The following is a 20205-nucleotide window of genomic DNA, read 5'->3' as shown; positions in this document are numbered from 1 at the left end:
TTATTTGATCCAGTTTGACTTTCTGTTCTCTAGCAGTCCCACTCTTCTCCACCTCTCATTATGGGTATTTTTGGAGACCCACCCTGTACAAGTCCATCTTGAAGGAAACTGACTCTTCATTAACCCTTGAAACTACAGAGCTCATTTCCTCATGCCTCAGAGATAAAAGGCTCAATCAGTGGGACACGTGGTGGTGGTAAGGCATAATTTTTGCAGCTGAGTGGCCAATTGAGGTAATACGGGCGGTCTCGGGGTTGTGAGGGGAGTCACCAGGAGCCAGCAGCTCTTGCAAGGGGACAGTCCTGCCAAGAGGCGGAGCCACAGCAACCGTGGGAGTTTCCCAGGGAGCACAAGCGACCAGGAGCGTGGCAAACAGGACTGGCAAACAGGGCTTGGCACGGCAGTTGGTGCAGGCAGGGCAAGCAGGGAAGATGGGCAGGGAACAATACCAGGGCCCATACAGGGCACAATCCCACGGCCTATACAGGGAACAATCCTATGGCCCACACAGGGAGCCACAGGTTAGAGAAGTGCTCCTGCCTCGGCTAACAAGATGGGCACCCGCCTGAGGGCTAAAGCCAGGGCTCAAGTGGAGAATACCCTGGCGAAGACTAGTGCATCCACCTAGACAGAGCTGGTCTGCAAGGATGCTTCAGTGCAGGTGGCTTGCAGGAGTGTTGGATGTTTAGGCTGCTGAGGTAAGTACGTGTCGTAGGTGCCCTCAAGTTTAAGAGCTGCAGCATCAGGTGAAAGATCTGCAGGAAAACCATTAGTAGACTACGTAGTATTAGAGGAGCAGAGGTGGAGATTGACAGATGGTTCCACAACCAGGTACAAGCCTACAGTGAAACAGAATTGCCTTGGACCCTGGTAACAAAAATTAAAAAAAGCAGGGCTCCCCTTCATAACCCTCCTTCCAGTGTGCCAATTACAAATAAGTATGCCAATTACAAATAAGCATTAGCAATGGGAGACAGAGACAAGCAAGATCCAGAAGGGGAAAACTCAGCAGACAATCCACCACCAGCTGCTCCGCCAGTAACAGGCAATGGACACCATAAAAAGAGGTGAGGAGTGCTCGTTGTGAATGCCTCATTGTTAAGAGCCACTGAGAGACCTAGATAAGGAGGAGTGAGAAGTATGCTGCCTGATTTCCAGAATCAAGAAGGATTTTGAAACCCTGGGGGAGCAAGTGAAGGGTAGAGGGGCATATGTTATTTTCTCTTCCGTCATGTCCACCAGCAAAAATTGGACAAGTTAACTCCTGGTTAAGAGGCTGGTAATGGCTGGAACGTTTCAGTTTTTATGACAAGGGAACCTTCTTTGCGGATTGTAATTTGATAGGGCAGGATGGAATACACGTGTCTTACAAGGGCACTGGAATGTTTGGGAATAGGCTGGCCAACTTAATCAAGAGGGCTTTAAACGTGAGGAGAGGAATGGCAAAGAACAACCTATCCTGTCTAACAGGGAAACAGAGCAGAGCAGGAAATGCAATGATAAGTGCCCCTCAGCCACACACCAAGATGAGATGCAGAAGGCTGACCACCCTGAGGGAATATCAAATCAGGGAGGATCCTCTTGCACCCATCCAGGGAAACCTGTGTGTTCGAGTAATCCCCTGCATTGCCTCTACACCAACACACACAGCCTGGGGAATAAGCAGGAGAAACTGGAGGTGTAGGTGAGGATGCAGAGCTATTAACTCATTGCAGTTTATAAGACAGGGTGGGATAACTCTCATGACTGGAGCACAGCCATGGAGGGCTATGTATCATTCTGTAAAGACAGGCCAGAGGTGAGGAGGTGGAGTTGCTCTCTATGTGAGAGAGCAATTAGAGTGCATTGAGCTCTGCCTGGGTGGGGATGAGGGGCAGGTTGAATGTTTGTGGGTGAAAATTAAGGGGCAGGTTAAGGCAGGTGATGCTGTTACAGGAGTTTGCTACAGGCCACCTGATCAGGAGGAGGAAGCAGATGAGGCCTTCTACAAACAGCTGAGAGCTGCCTCACGATCACAGTCCCTGGTCCTCATGGGGGACTTCATCCTGATGTTTGCTGACAAAGCCACACAGCCAAGCACAGTCCAGGAGATTCTTACAGAATGTTGATGACAACTTCCTGTCACAGTTGATTGAGGAACCAACAAGGAGGGGTGTGCTGCTGGAGCTTATGCTGACAAATAAGGAGGGTCTGGTTGGGGATATGAAGCTTGGAGGCAACTTTGGCTGCAGTGACCATGAGATGATGGAGTTCAAGATCCCGTATGGAAGAAGCAGGACACCAAGCAGGATTGTGATGCTGGATTTCAGGCGAGCTGACCTTGGCTTCTTCAAAGACCTGCTTGGAAGGATCTCATGGGATAGGATCCTAGATGGTAAAAGTGCCCAAGCGAGCTGGTTGATCTTCAAGCACCACTTCCTCCGAGCCCAGGATCAGTGTGTCCCCATATGTAGAAAAGCGGGAAAAGGAGACAGGAGGCCTCCGTGGATGAGCTAGAGTCTGCTGGGACAACTAAGGGAGAAAGCAGCTGTCTATGAGAGGTGGAAACAGGGACTGATTTCTTAGGAAGAATATAGGAACTTTGCCAGAGCATGCAGGGATGCAACCAGGAAGGCTAAAGCCCATTTAGAATTAAACCTAGCAAAGGAAAGTAAAGTAAAATAAGAGTTTTTCAGGTACATCAGCAGCAAAAGGAAGATAAGGGGGAATGTGGATCCACTGCTAAACACAGAGGGTGCCCTGGTGACCGAGGATGAAGAGAAGGCTGAACTACTGAATGTTTTCTTTGCTTTGGTCTTTACAGCCAAGGCTGGCCCTTGGGAAGCCCAGTTCAGCAAGATAGTAAGATGGTCTGGAAACAGAGGACTTGCCCTCGGTGGATGAGGAAGAGGTTAAAAACTTGTTGGCCAAGCTTAAGGATCATAAGTCAATGGGTCCTGATGGGATGCATCTGAGAGCGCTGAGGGAGCTGGCTGATGTGATTGCTAAGCCTCTCTCCATCATTTTTGAACAATCATGGAAGACAGGTGAGGTGCCTGAGGACTGGAGAAAGGCCAACATCACACCAGTCTTCAAAAAGGTCAAGAAGGAGGACCCAGGAACCTACAGATCCATCAGCCTCACCTCCATCCCTGGAAAAGTGATGGAACAACTCATCCTGAATGTTATCACTGAACATATGAAGGATAAGATGGTTATCAGTGGGAGTCAATATGGCTTCACCAAGGGGAAATCCTGTTTGACCAACCTGATAGTCTTCTACGAGGGCTAGATGACGAGGGAGCAAGGGATGTCTCCCATGACATCCTCATCAGAAAGCTCAGACAGTGTGGCTTGGATGACAGCACCAGTATTTTAGTTTAAAGGAAACTAAACAAGCATTGACTGTGCTCGTCTTACAGTTATGTGCCAAGCATAAAAGAGGGTAGGGCTTATATATGTTTACAGTACAGTACATTTTGGTTACAGTTACTGAAGAATGAATAAATAACTTTTTACTTGTGAAATTATTTAGTCTTTTGAAAACAGTTTGATTCTCTGATAAATTCTGAAAGTTCTTTATCATCTGCAGTAGAACTACTGCAAGCCTCAATTACTTTGTATGTATGTGTATAAGGGGTAATATTTCATATATCCCTCTGCTGTAAGAATATACTGTATTCCCCATAGTTTCTCATTCCTTAGTTGTTTTTCAGGAAGAAGAGACTGTTTCTTAGGAGTCTGTTTTTATTGTCGTCCTTCAAAGTAAGCTGTTGCATTAGAGATCATTGTGGTGTCAGAGAATAAACACAGATCCAATGACAAAAAGATGCATTGCCATCCCATTTAGGGAACAGAGATATATTCTTGATTTTTTCAGAAAGTAACCCACAAGATGTTTCATTTGCAGTTTTGCAGTGGCAAAGGTAGGACAGGACCATGTGGCTTTTCCAGACAATGTAACTTCCTTAATAAAGAAAGAGAAAAACTGAGAAAGTACTTGTAAATATACCTGTGAGACATATAAAAGCAGTTTGGATTTTGACAGTTTTCAATTTGTTGTCAATGATTAAAGACCTGTTAATAAAGATACAGACCTCTACAGACTTTCTTTACTAGAACATTCAGGAAATGAAGCTAGTTTGACAGAGAAATAAAAGTTCTTACCACTCTGAACATTTGTAAGGGTAATTTCTTGTATGAGGTTGCGGTTTCTGGCACTCTGCATTTCAGTCCAAGTTCTTAGGACTAAGTGCACAGTCTTAATTATAGTAGGGCGATCACTGGGGTATTAAGTTTTGGTGTAGCGGGAGATACATGTTTAAAAACCAGAAATTCCTTGTGAAGCTTTTAATCTTTTTATTAACAGGAAAGAAGGTATTTTGGCTATGCGCAACTCTGTATGGGGACTTCATGGGTGACCATTCAAATGACTCTTCATAGACACAGGCAATTAAGGATATTGAGGTGTATTCTACTAACAGGGAAAATTGTGGGACTTCGTTAAGTTTTTGACAGCATAAAAGTAGAACAGTAGTCTTTTATTTAAAAAAAAATTTGCAAGGCCATTTCAATATAGTTTATACAATTACTAACACTTAAAAGGTATGTGACAATAAGTAAGACCAGAGTAGATTTGTCCATAGGCATGAGAGCATCTGCCTGGTTTATAGCTTATTTTAAAATGAGACCGGTAGAGATGAAGGAAACAGTTACCCAATCAGTTACCCAATGCTTGCTTGGCCAGATTTGGAGATTTTTAAAAATCTTTCTGTTAGAAATGTGAGTGAGAGAGATCATGTGTAATTAATTATTTCCCTGAGTTTTACCTCAGAAAAACAAAAGATAACACTCCAGAAGCAACTGCCTTCTTTCCTCACTTTTCACTTAATTTCTCACAGCTTCTCTTTGTGGAAAGGTTTGGTGTAAGGGTGATCCAAAGTCTAGAACTTGGCCATCAAATTTCAGTGGCTGAACTTCAGCAAGGAGAAGCATGACACACTGTACTGTAGGTGTGATTATAGCAAGAAAAAACATCTTTCCCATGTTTACAGGAGTTGAAGTTGAATTTTTTTAAGAATATTGTGGTAGGTACAGATTATTAAATGTTCCGGTAGAGGCAGAAAAAGCTGACAATTGTCAGTGGCTTTTTGGGTTTATTTAGGGGAAGGAGCAGTTCCTATTGTTATTTATCGTCTGTTTACATTCTTCATTTATGTTATTTTTTTTTTTTTTAATCAGAAAAAACATAATGAGACACTCCACCAAATTGTGTGACTATAAATATATTGGTATTCTTATTCATAGTGGTTTTACTGAAGTCCTCAGAGGCCTGTAGTGGTGCTTTAACATGACAAATAATTCGATATATGAAATTCTCTTGGAGTGAGGTTAATGTATTTTTGGAGGGTGGGAGGGTTTATTTTTCTAGCTTTAGACCTATTTTGTTCTTTTCACATTAAAACTATATTAAGGAGTGCATTTCCAAGCAGTACTGCTGTGCTGAAGAACAATAGCTACCTCCACTGTTCAGCTTTTGTGCCTTGATGGTAATTTCCAATTACTTTGCCCTTACCTGTAGCAATATCTGCTACATTGTTAAGGAATTGCATCACATTTCTGTCTATTTCTGCCCTTGGCTTGGTGTCTTTGCTTCTCCAGCATTTCTATGAGATTTCATACATCCTTGTAATTACGAGAATCCTTTATTCCTTGTCCTGTGGTAGCATGGAGAGAAGATACAGGCTGTGACTGTCCAGAAGTAAGCTGCTTGTAGCATCTTATCCTGTGCCTCAGGCAACATTGTGCAGACAGACTCAGTCAAGATGGATGTGTGAACTCGTGTGGTTGTATTTCTGAGTTTTGTTCCTCTCTTTGAATATAATCTTTTTACTGCTGAGCTAATTATGTAGTCTCAGTTTTACTGTTGAGTTAAGAGTACCTGATCAACTTTCCAACTGTAAAACAGTTTGAAAATCAAATGTTGCCTACATGCAAGACCCAACAAAATTAAAAGTGTTAAGTACGTTTTGGCAGTTCACTTTTATTATGCCCAGTCCTCAAATGTACCAGCAGACAATCATCTGAATGTTAGTTATTTTTCACATGCTTATGTGATCACACAAAAAGTACATGCTAAAAAGAAGCAGATGGTGACAGATGGGGAAGGTTGAATAAGGTGGTTTTGGAAACCTAGAAAAATGCACTTCTGTAATAGTGTAAAATAAAAATTCTTTGATTGCCAAGTTAGAATGAACAAAATAGAGTGCCCCCCCTGCCCCCTAAAATGCACCCCAAAAAAACTTTTTATGACAAGAAAAGGAACCAAGTGTTCACTGTATATTTAGGAAAGTATGTTATATAGTGTTGTTTTGTCCAAAGATAGAACTTCAGTTTTTATCAGCCAGAGACTTGGAAAGGCGGGAGTTCTGGTTTTTTTCTTCCTTTTAAAGTGATACATTCAAATCAATCATGTTCTATGCTCAAAGAATGCTGTCAAAAGGGACATTCTTTAATGTCACATGCTGGTGGTGCTACAGGTTGTGATAATAGTTTTCTTCTGATGTCACAAGAGAGATTTAACCCTCTTTATTACAATGGTAAATAAGTTATGTAAATGGGGATACCTCTATGTCTAGAGCTATTCTGTAACAAGTAGCACTGCCTCTTTTTCAACCAGGTAAATGTAAAACTAAGGAAGTACAGAAGCGATAATCAAGAAAAAAATATCATCTTTTTTGTGTGGACAACTCACAAAAACTCCAAGGACCTACCCTACTGTGAGGACTGACGATTTACTTACTCATTCGTGTTAATGTAATGGAGTTTTAACATCCAAATCTATTGAGTTACGTAAACAAAAAGAAGATTCCTTTAAAAAAATTTAATGATGAGGTATATTTTATTCTATAAAATCTGATGAATATTTAATTGCCTTTTACCAGCATTCATGCTGTAATTATTTTTCTTTTTATATTTGAATATGTATTTGTCTTAATCTATAGTACGAGACATTACTGCTCCTTGGTGAGGCACCATGGTTTGCTTTTGATGGTTGACTTTTGTTTAATAGGCCCAACTTCTGCTAACTTGTACTCTTTTCCTGAAAGTATAGTTAGTTTGCTCACACTAGCCAAACGCTGTAGTTATGTTGTTGTGCTTTGTTTAACTAATTTTCTTTTGGCTTGAAAAGGATAGTTTTTTATTTACTCCCTGTTTACCTAGATGCTTCACGAATAATCTGATGCTTAGCAGAGGCACAGTAGAATTTATTTTACCTGTGGAAATGTGGTTTAGTGTTGGCATGTGCTCTTTGACAGCTATCTGTCGTGTATTTGGCTATGTTTTATTTCTGGGTGAGGATCAGTGTGGGGTGTGAGAAGGAATACCATCTATGCCTGAAAATATTTTCCCTTCTGGTTTATGGGAGATTCACGATACAGAATTTTCCCTTCACACTAGAATTCCAAGTACCACGTTATTATTTCGTGTTGAAAGGAAATGGAAAGGCAGAAAGTTGCTGTAACTTGAAAAGCTAGCACCTCATGAAAGTACCATGTGTCTTTTTTTCTGTTTTTTTATGATATTTTAGAGTACCATATTGTATCGTCTTATGGTCCTTGTGAATTGGGGCTTTTTTGTCAGCTTGGCATTGTCAGCAGAGCCCTGAGATGAACATGATAGAATGTGGACAAGGCAGAGTATCCAAAGCAGAATATCATTTATTAGCAATAACCAGTATCAAGATCCAAAAGACAGGGAACATTTAGACAGGGGTATGAAAACATTGCTCAGTTACACATACAGAAGAGTTGCTGCAACAACAAATAAATCAGCACAAGCGTTAGACTTTCTCCTGAAGCTAGATAACAAGAATTTGAATTTTCATGCAATCTAGTTAATCTCACCAGACACAAAAACTAATTGTCCACATGCAGTATCAGACTTCTCAAGGGGAAAGATGTAACAAATATGCAGAAATAGTAAACCAAATAAAAGACTAGAAAACAAATTAGCTCCACACTGCCCATAAATAAATTGTTGTATTCAAACCAGAGCTTAAAAGCAGAGAGCAATTTTCTAATAAAAACCGCATTTTTTGTAAAGCAAAGAAGTATGACAATTCTTAGAAAGACTGTCTCAATGACATGCTTGAAACTTTTTTTTTATTAGTTTTCATTTAATCGATGCAAACATTATTTCCATCTCAGCAAAAGCCTTTAGTTTTTCTGAGAGTAATGAAGCATAAACAAAGGCTGAACAAATGCTGTTTCGCATCAGTAAAAATTCAAAATCATTTCAGGAAGAATGAGTAACCAGAAAGAAATATCACAGTATTGTCATTGTTTATTACTTCTTATGCATCTTGAATCTTATGGTGGTGTGTGTTATGGAAACTACTGCTAGTGCAATGATAATTAATACAGATATTAACAAGTCTACTGTTTTTCTTCCAGTGGTAGAGTTGGTAGAGACAAGTGCTATCTTTCTGTAGACTAAAATAATTTGCTTTTACTTGCCACCTTCTGTAGAGGGTTTTGGGTTTGATTTTGGGATGTGGTTATTTTCTTGGGGGTTTTTTGTTTGGTTTTGTTTTGGGGGAGTGTGTAGGTAGAGGTTCTTTTTGGCTGTGGTTGCCATTTACTTCTTAGGGTCCTTTGTTAGAGTGTTTTTTCAATGTGCAATAGGTTTTTAAAATCAGAGTTTAAATTCTACTGAAGTCAGACTCCTTTATAGGAGGTTAAACATTAATTAGTATCACATGCTCTTTACTCTGAGGCTTTACTTAATTCATATTTATACCAGAATGTACCATTTTTGATCCAGCACAATGTGTGCCAGCAAATGAAAAAAAACAATTACTTTGCTGTGTTTTTTTAAGGTTACACAACAAAAAGCTAGGTAAGATGGAGGAGAAATCTCTAGTATAAAAATGTATTAGGAAAATAGTCTGAACAACGACCAGAAGTAAAACAGCCAGACACAAAATAGAGAAAAACTACTTACAAATATTAGAGCGGTAACGGAAAACCTCCTTACTTGACTAAATTCTTAGGTGTCCATTTGCCAAGTTATCTATAACCTTGATATTTTGTCTTTTCAGCTCTCATTAATAAAAGCAATGAATATTATTTCCAGTGGTTTTTTTACTATTGGTGCAGCAATACTTATACTGTTCACACCAACATACAGTTATAGTAACTAAATTTGTGTAATACTTGACATACTTTTCAGCAGGAAGGATTTTCATAAATTTGGATTAAAGTCTGTTACTGTAAGAAATGTGTATTACCCGTATTCTCTAGTGTTAGATTATAAACTTTCTCATTGTCGTAGTTGTTATTGTAATTGATAGAAAGTTCTAGCAAATATACTTTTTAACTTTTGTTGAATACTACGTGGGTGAATATTTGTTAGCAGACCAACAACTGTAGCAGTAAAAATGTGTGAAAGGTTAACAGGAATGCTTGAGGAACATACACTCCACCTGAACTGTAAGGTTAATTGAAAACAGTTTTTCCCCTTAAATTAACAGTACATTGGTGTATCCAAGTTCTCAGTTTTCTTTCACAACATAGGTGTGCAGACAGTTTGTTTAGATGTTTAAATGTTTTCCCATCTGTTCTGTAAACATTATTGATTGAACAACAAGCTATTTGTAACATCCTATCAGAAAGTCTATATCTAGTATGTTAAAAGAAACCATAAATACGTCAGAAATGTCATTACTTTTCCAATAAGTTGCCTTGGTTGTCTAGCACAAATTATGAAACCAATGTTTTGATACTGTTCTTTTCAGGATAAAACTCAGTGTTGAGAAACCTTTGTAGAAGACTGACAATGACTTGTATGAAGTTTTCAGTACTCAAGGTTATTGCTAAATTTGTCTGTCTTTGCTGAGGAGTCCAAAAGCTACAGCAACTAACGACCATATAGAGGTCTGTGAGACCTTGGTTGTGTGAATTTCTGCTGTGTAACAAAAAAATCTTCCAGAGACTGCTCATCAGGGATGTTTTGTTTCAAGAATAGGCAGTAAAAACAGAGTTAAGGGATTTCCTATGTTCAGCTCTGTTAGTGTTCGAGGTGGTCACACCTTGTCCATTGTTCTGTGATTAGTGAAGTATCAGTTTCACTGAAGGCAGGGGGAGATACATGATTGTCTTAAGATGGTTATGGACTTTACCTATTATATATCTGGCTAAACTCCTAAAAATTTTCAGTCTTGTAAAAGCATTGCGTATGTTTGTATCAACTTCTCTTTGGCTGAGAGTCTCTGCCCTAAAGCCTTGTAAATAAGAGTTTGCAGGCGGGTCTCAAGCTGATGTTTCCCAAAAAACTTTCCGCTCTAGCTACCAAAGAAAGATAGTAAAAGATACCAGTGGTATGAATGATTTTAATATTTTTTAGTTCAAGACACTGGACTTTTCAGCAACAGGGAATAGTATCAAAAGATTGGAGTTTTTTGTCCATAGATGCAAATATAAAATTATTTTTCTTTTCTGATCTTAAGTTACTTGTCAGCCTGTAATACTTTTCAGAAACCTCCAAGTGTGCAGAGAGTGGAATCACTGGAGAATTGTTTTACCATGTTACGGTTCACTATTTCTACTCAGTAAATGTAAAAAATAGTTGAGTCACCTTTTAATCACAATAAAAACAACAGTTTTAGGGTAAGTAAACAGCTTTGGCTAAGCAGAAACTGTAATGTTGTCCAATACCTCTAAAACATCCATCAAAGCTCTGAAGTACCTTCATGTGCCTGGAAGCAGATTCCTGGCTAGGGTTTCTTGCTTGTAAGAAACCTCTTGCATATTTGTCTGACTGTAAAAAACACAAACTTCAGTAGCAACCTCTGCAGCTTTTTTAAATGCATCCATGTAAACAAGCCCAGGCTGTGTCCTTGTACTGCAGGTGTAGGTGTAAATTTTGGAGGGACATCAACACCTGTTAAAGCTGCAGTGGTTTCAGTGTAGCAATGAGTTCATGCTCACTTTGGAACCCTGTTGTACTTCTGGAGTGCTTTAGAGAAATACAGATTGAGAAGAGAGAGTCAGACGCTTAATTTTCCCATTAAGCAAGCATGGCTGTTGCAGCTGTCTGTGTGCAGGAATAACTGGCAGAGCCAGTGTCACTTCTGTAGTGTAACTTTGGGGTGGGGTTTGATGAGCATTTCTTCCTGCAGTAATGCCATATCCAATGCTGCCTGCCCTGGGGTTCTCACTTCTGCTGCTACAACTGTTCATGTGGCAACTGAGTGACTTAGGTCAGAAAACTTGACTCAGGTGAAAAATCACTCAGGGTGAAACTTTTTGGTCCTTGTTTTCTTAGTACTAGTCTCTCTGAGGTAGTGTGTTGCATGATTTCAGCAAAGTAAGGGAAGCTGTGGTGAGCAAACAGAAACAAGAGTGTGAGTTAGGCTGGCACTGCCTCTGAAAGAATCGGTTGTTGAACTAGAGCCCTAAAAAAAATGGAGTAAGATTCCCTCAGGTAATTAAAATGATGGTAATTTTTTGAGGTTTGTTTCCCATTGTCTGTGGCACCATCCAGATAGAACTACAGTCAGCTCACCTCTTTCTTTACTCAACACTGGCAAGTCACTTGGGTATGTTGATGATGTAAGATGTAAAATAGGGATTAGTGACAATAAATATTATCCATGCACTAAAGTTGCATCATGCTGGAGTTCTCATCTAAAATCTTACCTGAATCTTGATGAGGTGACTTGGGATTTTGACACCTTATGAGTGTGAAGTAGATGAAGGAAGGAGACTCATGTATCTGAATGATCTGACTATTCAAATGAAGTTTGTGGAAGAAAGTATATAACTTCATCTTTACTTTGTGAAAATGCACCTTACTAGAATACGTGCTCAGTGTAGCTGCTCTTTCTGTAGCATATGAGTTCCATGTGATCCTTCTGCATGATACCCCTAGAAAATATTAATGTATTACTTTACAACAGATGCCAGAGCAGTTGAGCTTGTGCCCTTTACAGTGGCTTTGGTGGGCCTGCTGCTTTTCCTGCTGTGACCTTGAAGGGATTGGATTGTCAGGACAGAGTATTTGCTTAAAGACAGATTTGTGGTTCCTTATAGGGAGAGACAAGAATTAGCTGGAGATGGTGGAGGCAGCTTTTAAGGGTAGTGTGCAAAATCCATGAGATGAAGCTTTCCTCTGTGTCTGTGTGATCAGGTGCTTAGACTGATACTCCACATACATAAGGATACTCCACAAATACTGAGGGAACAGCAGTATCAGTCCTCACAGCCAAACGAGGCATTTCTAAAAACAAGTATCCACCTCACAACAGGCAAAAGATTGAATTGTTCGTAAGTACAAATTCTGCAGCTGTGTGTCTTGTTCATTTAGCACCGAGCTGAAGCTTTCTTGACCTATGTTCAGTGTAATTAAAACCAAATCCCTCAAATCCAAGAATTGTTTGGAAAGGATTCGGTAATGCTAGGGCAGTGTGTATAGACATGTTCTCATCGCTGCCTTAATTGCATGGATTTGGTTGCGGGAGCTGCTGGACTCCAGCGCCTCCATTGATTAGTCACAGCCTGCAGATCCTGCAGTTTCTTAACCCCATGAGGAGCAGAAATAACTTAAAGAAAATAATTGTGTGTATTTACTATGAATGCATTGTGCACAATTTTAATACATTTATATTAAAATAAGCTGAGACACATTTTGGTTTATTTACATTGTTTTCCGGCTGTTTGCTTTTTGCCTAAATGAAACCCTTCTGATACTCTTGCTTGTCTGGCTGGCTGTAAACCAGGTATTTAAGCAAAAATAAAGAGTTGCCAGTTTTGCCAGCTGGGGATGAGAACCCGGCTGGTGATATGCGGGTTCGAGAGGCAGTTAATCCAGCTTTTATGATTTTTTATGATTTTATGTAAAAAGAGGTTAAAAATCACATTTGGCTCTTTCTTTGTACCACTGTTTTGTTGCTGTTGTGGGAATGCAGCAAAAGGTTGCTCATACTTTTTATTATTATTAGGTGAAGTCCTGCATAAATTAGGTAAAGCCCCAGATACAGTTTGCTTTAGCTATTGACTGTGTGATTTGCCTTGTTCAGAGAATGACGTTTTGTCTTCTCATTGCCTTCTTTTTTAAATCACAGATGCAAAAAACACACCTTAACTTTAGTTGTAAAAAGAACTATACCACTGCTTTGCAATTTTATATATTTTACTAGCTTCAAAAGAAAAGAGTAGCTAACCATATGGATAGGGGAAATACTAACCATGAGCGAGTAGAAAAATACATTTTTATTCTGTGGCAGAGGAGAGAGTGATTTAAAGACAAGTGCTGTTGATTTCGTATACAATTTTTCAGCAAATAGCTTGCAATATGCTCAAAACTCCTAAAACATTTAATTAATTTTAAAATGCAGGAGTTGTTTTAGTTAGTTTTGTCATATGTACTTATTCAGAGAATTTGTTGAATTTTACACTTTCCAAAATTTCACCCTGTATTTGGAAATACCAGTGATGTAACGAGTCTATGTGTTTTGGCACAGTTGTAAATAGTATGTGTTAATGTGTTAATATTTATGATTTTTTTAATCTTATATACACAAGAGGGATTTGTAATACACTTCTTCTCATCTTGTTCCTATTACTAATCCTTAAAGACAAAGAAAACCAGGAATATGGAATGTATTAATTACTGTGGGGTTGTCAAAATTACCACACCAGGTCAGATTACATTTTGTCTCTGCAAATACCATGTACCAGATACCTCCGAGCAGAGCTGGAGTTACTGGGGAAGAAAAAAGAGAGCCCAACACCCCACATTAGGACTAGCCTGGATAGTACATCTGTCCTATGATGTATTCATGGCCACTTAATGTCCCCAGATGGGTGAGGACTGCATCTGCCCTCACTTCAGAGGAAGGTGTTGTAAGGCAGCTTACACTTTTTAGACAATTGCAAGATGACATACTCATGGGAAAAGGCTTTACTGCACACCACCATTTTTTCACTACTGTGTGTCTAAATGACTGTTCCTGTGTGTCTGCTTGCAGTTTGCATCTGGGTGAACTCTTTGTGGTGGTTGCCCACGTCTGTATGTTTGTAAAAATTATTTTGCTTTCTGTGGATTAGTTTATTGTTGTTTTGGTTTTTGTTTTGTTTTAAATCAGTCATATGTGCTGCCTTTCAGAATTTGCCTTTTAATGATACAGAAACAATTATTTATAAATAATTATTTATTATTTATAATTGTAGCCCAACTCAGTTGCATTTATTTGATCTGTTTTTTATTTGATCTGGTTTTTATTTAAGTATAATTTCTTGCTTTATGGTTTCTGCATCTTTAACAGATCTTTCTGCAGCAAATATTGGTAAATTGGCACATACAGTTGTAGTGCCTTCAGGTTTACTCTTTATTCTGTTGCATCTCTTTTGAAGATTGTGTAAACGTAGTTATCATATCAATGTTGTCATATTCCTTTTTATTAGCCAGTTCAACTGTTTGGACTATTTCATGGAATGCAATGAAGCTGTCAGGAGACACACTTTGAGGACTTTTAATATAAGCAATGATTATAGAATCATAGAATTGTTTCAGCTGGAAGAGACCTTTAAGGTCAAGTCCAGCCTTTGTTGTAGCCGTATCAACCACTAGACCATTTCCTTAAGTGCAACATCCACCCATCTCTTAAACACCTCCAGGGATGGTGACCCCAACACTTCCCTGGACAGCCTGTTCAGTGTCTCACAACCCTTTCAGTAAAGAAGTTCCTCCTGATATCCATCCTGAACTTCCCCTGGTGCAACTTGAGGTCATTTCCTTTTGTTCTATTGCTTGTTACTAGAGAAAACAGACCAACCTCTACCTTGCTACAACTTCCTTTCAGGTAGTTGTAAAGAGTGATAAGGTATCCCCTGAGCTTTATTTTCTCCAGGCTAAACAGCCCCAGATCCCTCAGACGTTCCTCATAGGAGATTTACTCTTACCTTGGTAGCCTGCCTCTGGATCCTCTCCAGCACCTCAGTGTCCTTCTTGTACAGAGGAGCCCAAAACTGGACACAGTATTCGAGGTGAGGCCTCACCAAAGCCAAGAACAGGGGAATGATCACCTCCCTTCTCCTGCTGACAACACTGTTCCTGATACAGACAAGGATGCCATTGGCCTTCTTGGCCACCTGGGCACACTGCTGGCTCATGTTTAGCTGCTGTCAACCAACACTTCCAGGTCTCTCTGCCTGACAGCTTTCCAGCCACTCCTCCCCAAGCCTGGGGGTTGTTGTGGCCTGAGTGCAGGACCCAGCACTTGGCCTTATTGAAACTCAAGGCATTGGCTTTGGCCTAGCCATCCAGCCTATCTAGGTCTCTCTGTAAAGCTTCCCTACCCTCAAGCAGATTGACACTTCCACCCAGCTTGGTGTCATCTGCAAACTTACTAAGGGTACCCTCTATCCCCTCATCCAGATCATTAATAAAGATGTTAAACAGGAGTGGCCCCAGTACTGAGCCCTAGGGGACACCACTGGTGACCACCAGCCAACCGGATTTAACTCTATTGACCATGACTGTTTGGATCTGACCACCTCACCAATTTTTTGTCCAGGAAAGTGTATGCTCATCAAGGTCAGCCAATTTCCCTAAGAGAATGCAGTGTAAACAGTGTCAAATGCCTTACCAAAGTCAAAGTGGACAACATCCACACCCTTTCCTTCATCCAACAAGCAGGTCACCATCATAGAAGGAGATCAGGTTTGTTAAACAGGACCTGCCCTTCATAAACGCGTGCTGACTGGGCCTGATCACCTGATTGTCTCGCATGTGCTGCATAATAAAACTTGGGATGACCTACTCCATCAGCTTCCCGAGCACTGAAGTCAAACTGACAGGCCTGTCATTTTCCAGGTCATCCTTCCATCCCTTCTTATATGTGGGTGTTACACTGTCTGACTTCCAATCAGATGGGATCTCTCCAGTCAGCCAGGACTGCTGATAAATGATGGACAGTGACTTGGCGAGCACTCTATCCTCTCATCCAGATCATTAATAAAGATGTTAAACAGGAGTGGCCCCATTACTGAGTCCTGGGGCACACCACTCATGACTGGCTGCTAACTGGATTTAATTCCATTGACCGGAACTCTTTGAACCCAACCATCTAACTAGTTTTTCACCTGGGAAAATGTATGCCCATCCAAGCCAAGAGCAGCCAATTTCCCTAAGAGAACACTGTAGGAAACAGGGTCAAATGCTTTACTAAAGTCAAGGTAGACAACATCCACAGTCTTTCCTTCATCCAACAAGCAGGTCACCATCATAGAAGGAGATCAGGTTTGTTAAACAGGACCTGCCCTTCATAAACGCGTGCCGACTGGGCCTGATCACCTGGTTGTCTCGCATGTGCTGCATAATAGAACTTAAGATGACCTGCTCCATCAGCTTCCTGGGCACTGAAGTCAAACTAACAGGCCTGTCATTTCCTAGGACATCCTTCCATCCCTTCTTATATCTGGATGTTACAGATGGGATCTCCCCAGTCAGCCAGGACTGCGGATAAATGATGGACAGTGGCTTGGCGAGCACCCCTGCCCATTCCTTCAGCACTCTAGCATGTACCCCATCTGGCCCCATAGATCTGTGCTCATCAATGTGGAGCAGCAGGTCACTGACCATCTTCTCTTGAATTGTAGGGGGGACATTTTGTTCCTTACTCCTGACTCTTAGCTTGGGGTACTGACTTTCTCCAGTGGATTTGCACCTATTACTAAATACAGAAGCTAAGCTTGCTTAGTTACATTAAGGTGTTTCTGAATTTGAGGCTTTACTCTTACAGGTGGGGTACAGAGAGAGGAAGCTACTAAGCAAGGAGATGCTTTACTGCTTCTCCCAGAAGAATGCTAACCAAGTCAATAGTGCCCATAGATAATGTCTATTCCTAAAGCTGTGTACACTATAAATGGGAAGGTAAAGGACATAGGAAAGAGGGAAAAGCAGTCATGATTATTTTGAGCAGACCATTCTCAAGTCTTTTGAATTTAGCAGTGCGATCCCCAGTATGCCTGGAGTTTCACTGAGCTCAAGGGTGTGGGTTAGTACTGCAGCTGTGTTTATCAAACCAGCTTCTGCAAGCCCTTGTAGCAGACTGTGAAAATGAAGCCTTGGAAACACATTCATATAGAGGTGCATCAAATAGATTGAAATGTTGGTGTCTGAACACGTGCTCATCTTATAGCTGGTTTTGGTTTCTGTCTTAGGTGTTGGAAGATAATGACTATGGTCGTGCAGTGGACTGGTGGGGATTGGGAGTTGTCATGTATGAAATGATGTGTGGAAGATTACCGTTCTACAACCAGGATCATGAGAAACTATTTGAACTGATACTAATGGAGGACATAAAATTCCCTCGAACTCTGTCCGCAGATGCAAAATCACTACTATCAGGCCTACTGATAAAGGACCCAAATAAGCGGTAAGTGAAATTACTTGGGTAGACCATGCAAATTAGTAACTTGTTAAAGAGTTCATCTCCTGAGTGAAATTTAAATACAATGGTTTGAGAACAAGTATCGCAAAGCTGCTGACTGTGCTGTTTTGTGGTGTGCTTTTCCCTCTGGTCTTGTTGACAAGGAAAGCTATTTTCCAGTGGCTCATGCACTGGTCCAGCAGTGTCCAGTCCCCTGTGGTTGTAAAACAAATCTCTGTCAATCATTGAGATTTGTCAGTAGGTCCTCTCTTCTCCCCAGTCTCTCTGTTCTTGCAAATCTCTTGCAATATTTTAAGGCTATGGGCATTCTTCTGCTTGTCTGTTTTCTCTAGCCCTCCTTCATCCTCAGTTTAGTCTCAAGAAGTTTTCACCAGTGGACATTGCTCGCTGGTACTTGGGGCAGCACTGGTTGCTATCTCTCTCTGAGGGATTTGCCTGTACACAGCCAAGTGCAATAGCCAGGATAACACAAGTGGTCAGCCTTTCTGCTGCTGCCCAGCAAGGCCTGTTTGACTTCATGCAGTAGAAGCAAACTGTGATCAACTAGCCAAATACATGGAGAGTAAAGTAAAATTTAGTTTTTGTGACAACTCCTATTGCATTTTAACCACTGAACAGTCTGACCCATCAAATCTATTAACCTTTAGAACTGAAAAGATATCCTTGTAATTAATCTTTGCAGACAGTAGTGTTTATTACAGACTTACATTTACAGGCATATTTATATTCAAGTTCTGGTGCTAGCTAATGCTAAATAAGGTGAGAGCACAGAGGTCAACTGTAGCTCAGCTTTTCTCTGTATAGGAAGACACTGAGAGAAGTCTGAAGACTGCAGGCTAACTGGGATGCTTTGCAGAGATATGGAGAATTTTACAGTGAGTAGTTGAAAACCAAAGAGGAACACAGTTTGGAAAGCAGAACTTTACCCCCAGTTACTCTGAGACCGAGGTAGTGGTCCAGTATATATCTGTAATTTGGGAGCAGGGTATTACCAATACAGATTGTTTTTTTTCTTGATTGTTGCAGTAAGCTCTTTAGAGTGCAATTCATATTACTTAAAAGCTTGCCGTTAAATTATGTCTTTTTATCTTTAGCAGTTCATTTTAATGAAACAGAGGCTGCTTGTGTAACTCTTCTTCTTGATATTTAACGTTTGGACTGCTTGTTCAGTTATGTTCAGCTTTTTTTTTCTCTTGCAACTTCTTTCTGTCAGACCAGTGAAATAGCCAGTCTCAGCAAGAAATTAGATGAGAGATGAGCAGTCCTGAAAGTCTATGTGCTGTTGAAAGGGACAGAGGTTCCCTTCGCTGGATATGTGGTACTTTCTCCACCAACAGCGTCAGCTTAAGGGAGCTCACTGAACTTGTTGAGTCAAATGACATGCAAATGACAAAAAACGACCAGTTCTTTCTCGTTTTCAGGTTGCAGAGTTAGTTTTCTTCCAGTTAGTGAGCTGACTCAGCTCACAATCATCACTGGGAAGGATGTTGTAGATTGCAAGTGAGAGAAGAGAGAGGCATGAGCAGGGGTGAGACCTTCCTCTCTTGGCAGCAGTGACTGCTTCCATGAGTTCAAATCAGCTTGGGCAAGTTCACCCAAAGTAGGTGGAATTCACTTCCTGAGATTATTTACCAGACAGAATCTGGCTTTGGCAAGCTATAGGCCACAGTGAGTAGTGTGGTTATTTACAGTGGCCTTCAAATAACCTTCTCAGCAGGCCTACAATTTATTAATTTATACTAATTGACTCAGATTGAGACTATTTTATGGTAATTGGTTAATTGTTACAGCACCCAGATGCAACAGCAGTGAACACTGTATAAAAATGATGTATGAGTCATAACTGATTCAGTGCCTGGCAACCTCTTGGCAAAATTTTATGTTGGCATTGCTGAGTTGGTTTTGGTTTTTAGTAGTGCTAGAATATTAGTTGATCTTTCAAGAAAACTAAACTTAAGTATATGTTTCAATTGAGTGAGTTGTTATACAAAGCACATCATGAAGACTGTAGTTGGAATAATCAAATAGAATAGACCAGGGAATGCATGCTTCAACTATCACATTCTCTCTTGAGATCACCTGAATTCATATTAAACAGGTGAGAATTACACTTTTAGTGGGTGAGAATTGTTCCCAGATAGTATAAACCAAACGGTCAGTTTTCCACCCATTACAATAACTTAATCTCTCTTTAGCAGTTACATTTACTGAATATGATTTTTTTTCCCACTTTCCTTAGACTTGGTGGAGGCCCAGATGATGCAAAAGAAATCATGCGTCATAGTTTCTTTGCTGGAGTAAACTGGCAGGATGTATACGATAAAAAGGTATGTCTATATATGACAGTGAATAATCTGACTTCTGCAAAGTGATTTCAACTGGCAATCATAGGACTGCTACTCTCTGAAGTGAGTCATGTTTTTCTTTGCAACTTTTTGTGCTAATACAAATGAATAATTATTCTGAACTAGGTGTACTTAATCTTCTTGTTTTCAGTACTAATTTGTCAGTGGACCAAAAAGAAATTTTGCAAACAACCTAAACTCAGCAAAGATTTTTCTTTTATTAAGTAAATGTCCAAATTTTTTCCATTCCTTTTTTCTTCCTGGACCTTCAAGAGAAAAGATAATATGAGAAAATGTCATGGAAGTTTATCCTGATTTGTCTTATTATTTCTGCCTTTTATTGAAAAATTCTTTTATGGAAATAGGAAAATCAAGTGATTGGAAGGGACTCATAGCAAACATCTGCTTTCTGATTGTTTGTGT

General features: G+C 40.1%; 1 protein-coding gene across 5 annotated transcripts in view; it reads left to right on the top strand.

Annotated features, from left to right (window-relative positions):
• AKT3 (AKT serine/threonine kinase 3) overlaps positions 1–20205 on the top strand; it is a 160807-nt gene that overhangs the window by 122796 nt on the left and 17806 nt on the right. For all 5 annotated transcript variants that reach the window (XM_061991071.1, XM_061991067.1, XM_061991068.1 and 2 more), the window contains 2 exons: positions 17208–17422; positions 19677–19764. In XM_061991071.1, the coding sequence (XP_061847055.1) occupies positions 17208–17422; positions 19677–19764 (303 nt within the window). The remainder of the gene's footprint in view (positions 1–17207; positions 17423–19676; positions 19765–20205) is intronic.

The sequence above is a fragment of the Colius striatus genome, chromosome 2 (genome assembly GCF_028858725.1).
Source record: "Colius striatus isolate bColStr4 chromosome 2, bColStr4.1.hap1, whole genome shotgun sequence".
In the NCBI taxonomy this organism is placed as follows: domain Eukaryota; kingdom Metazoa; phylum Chordata; class Aves; order Coliiformes; family Coliidae; genus Colius; species Colius striatus.
This window is presented reverse-complemented; position numbering and strand designations above follow the sequence as displayed.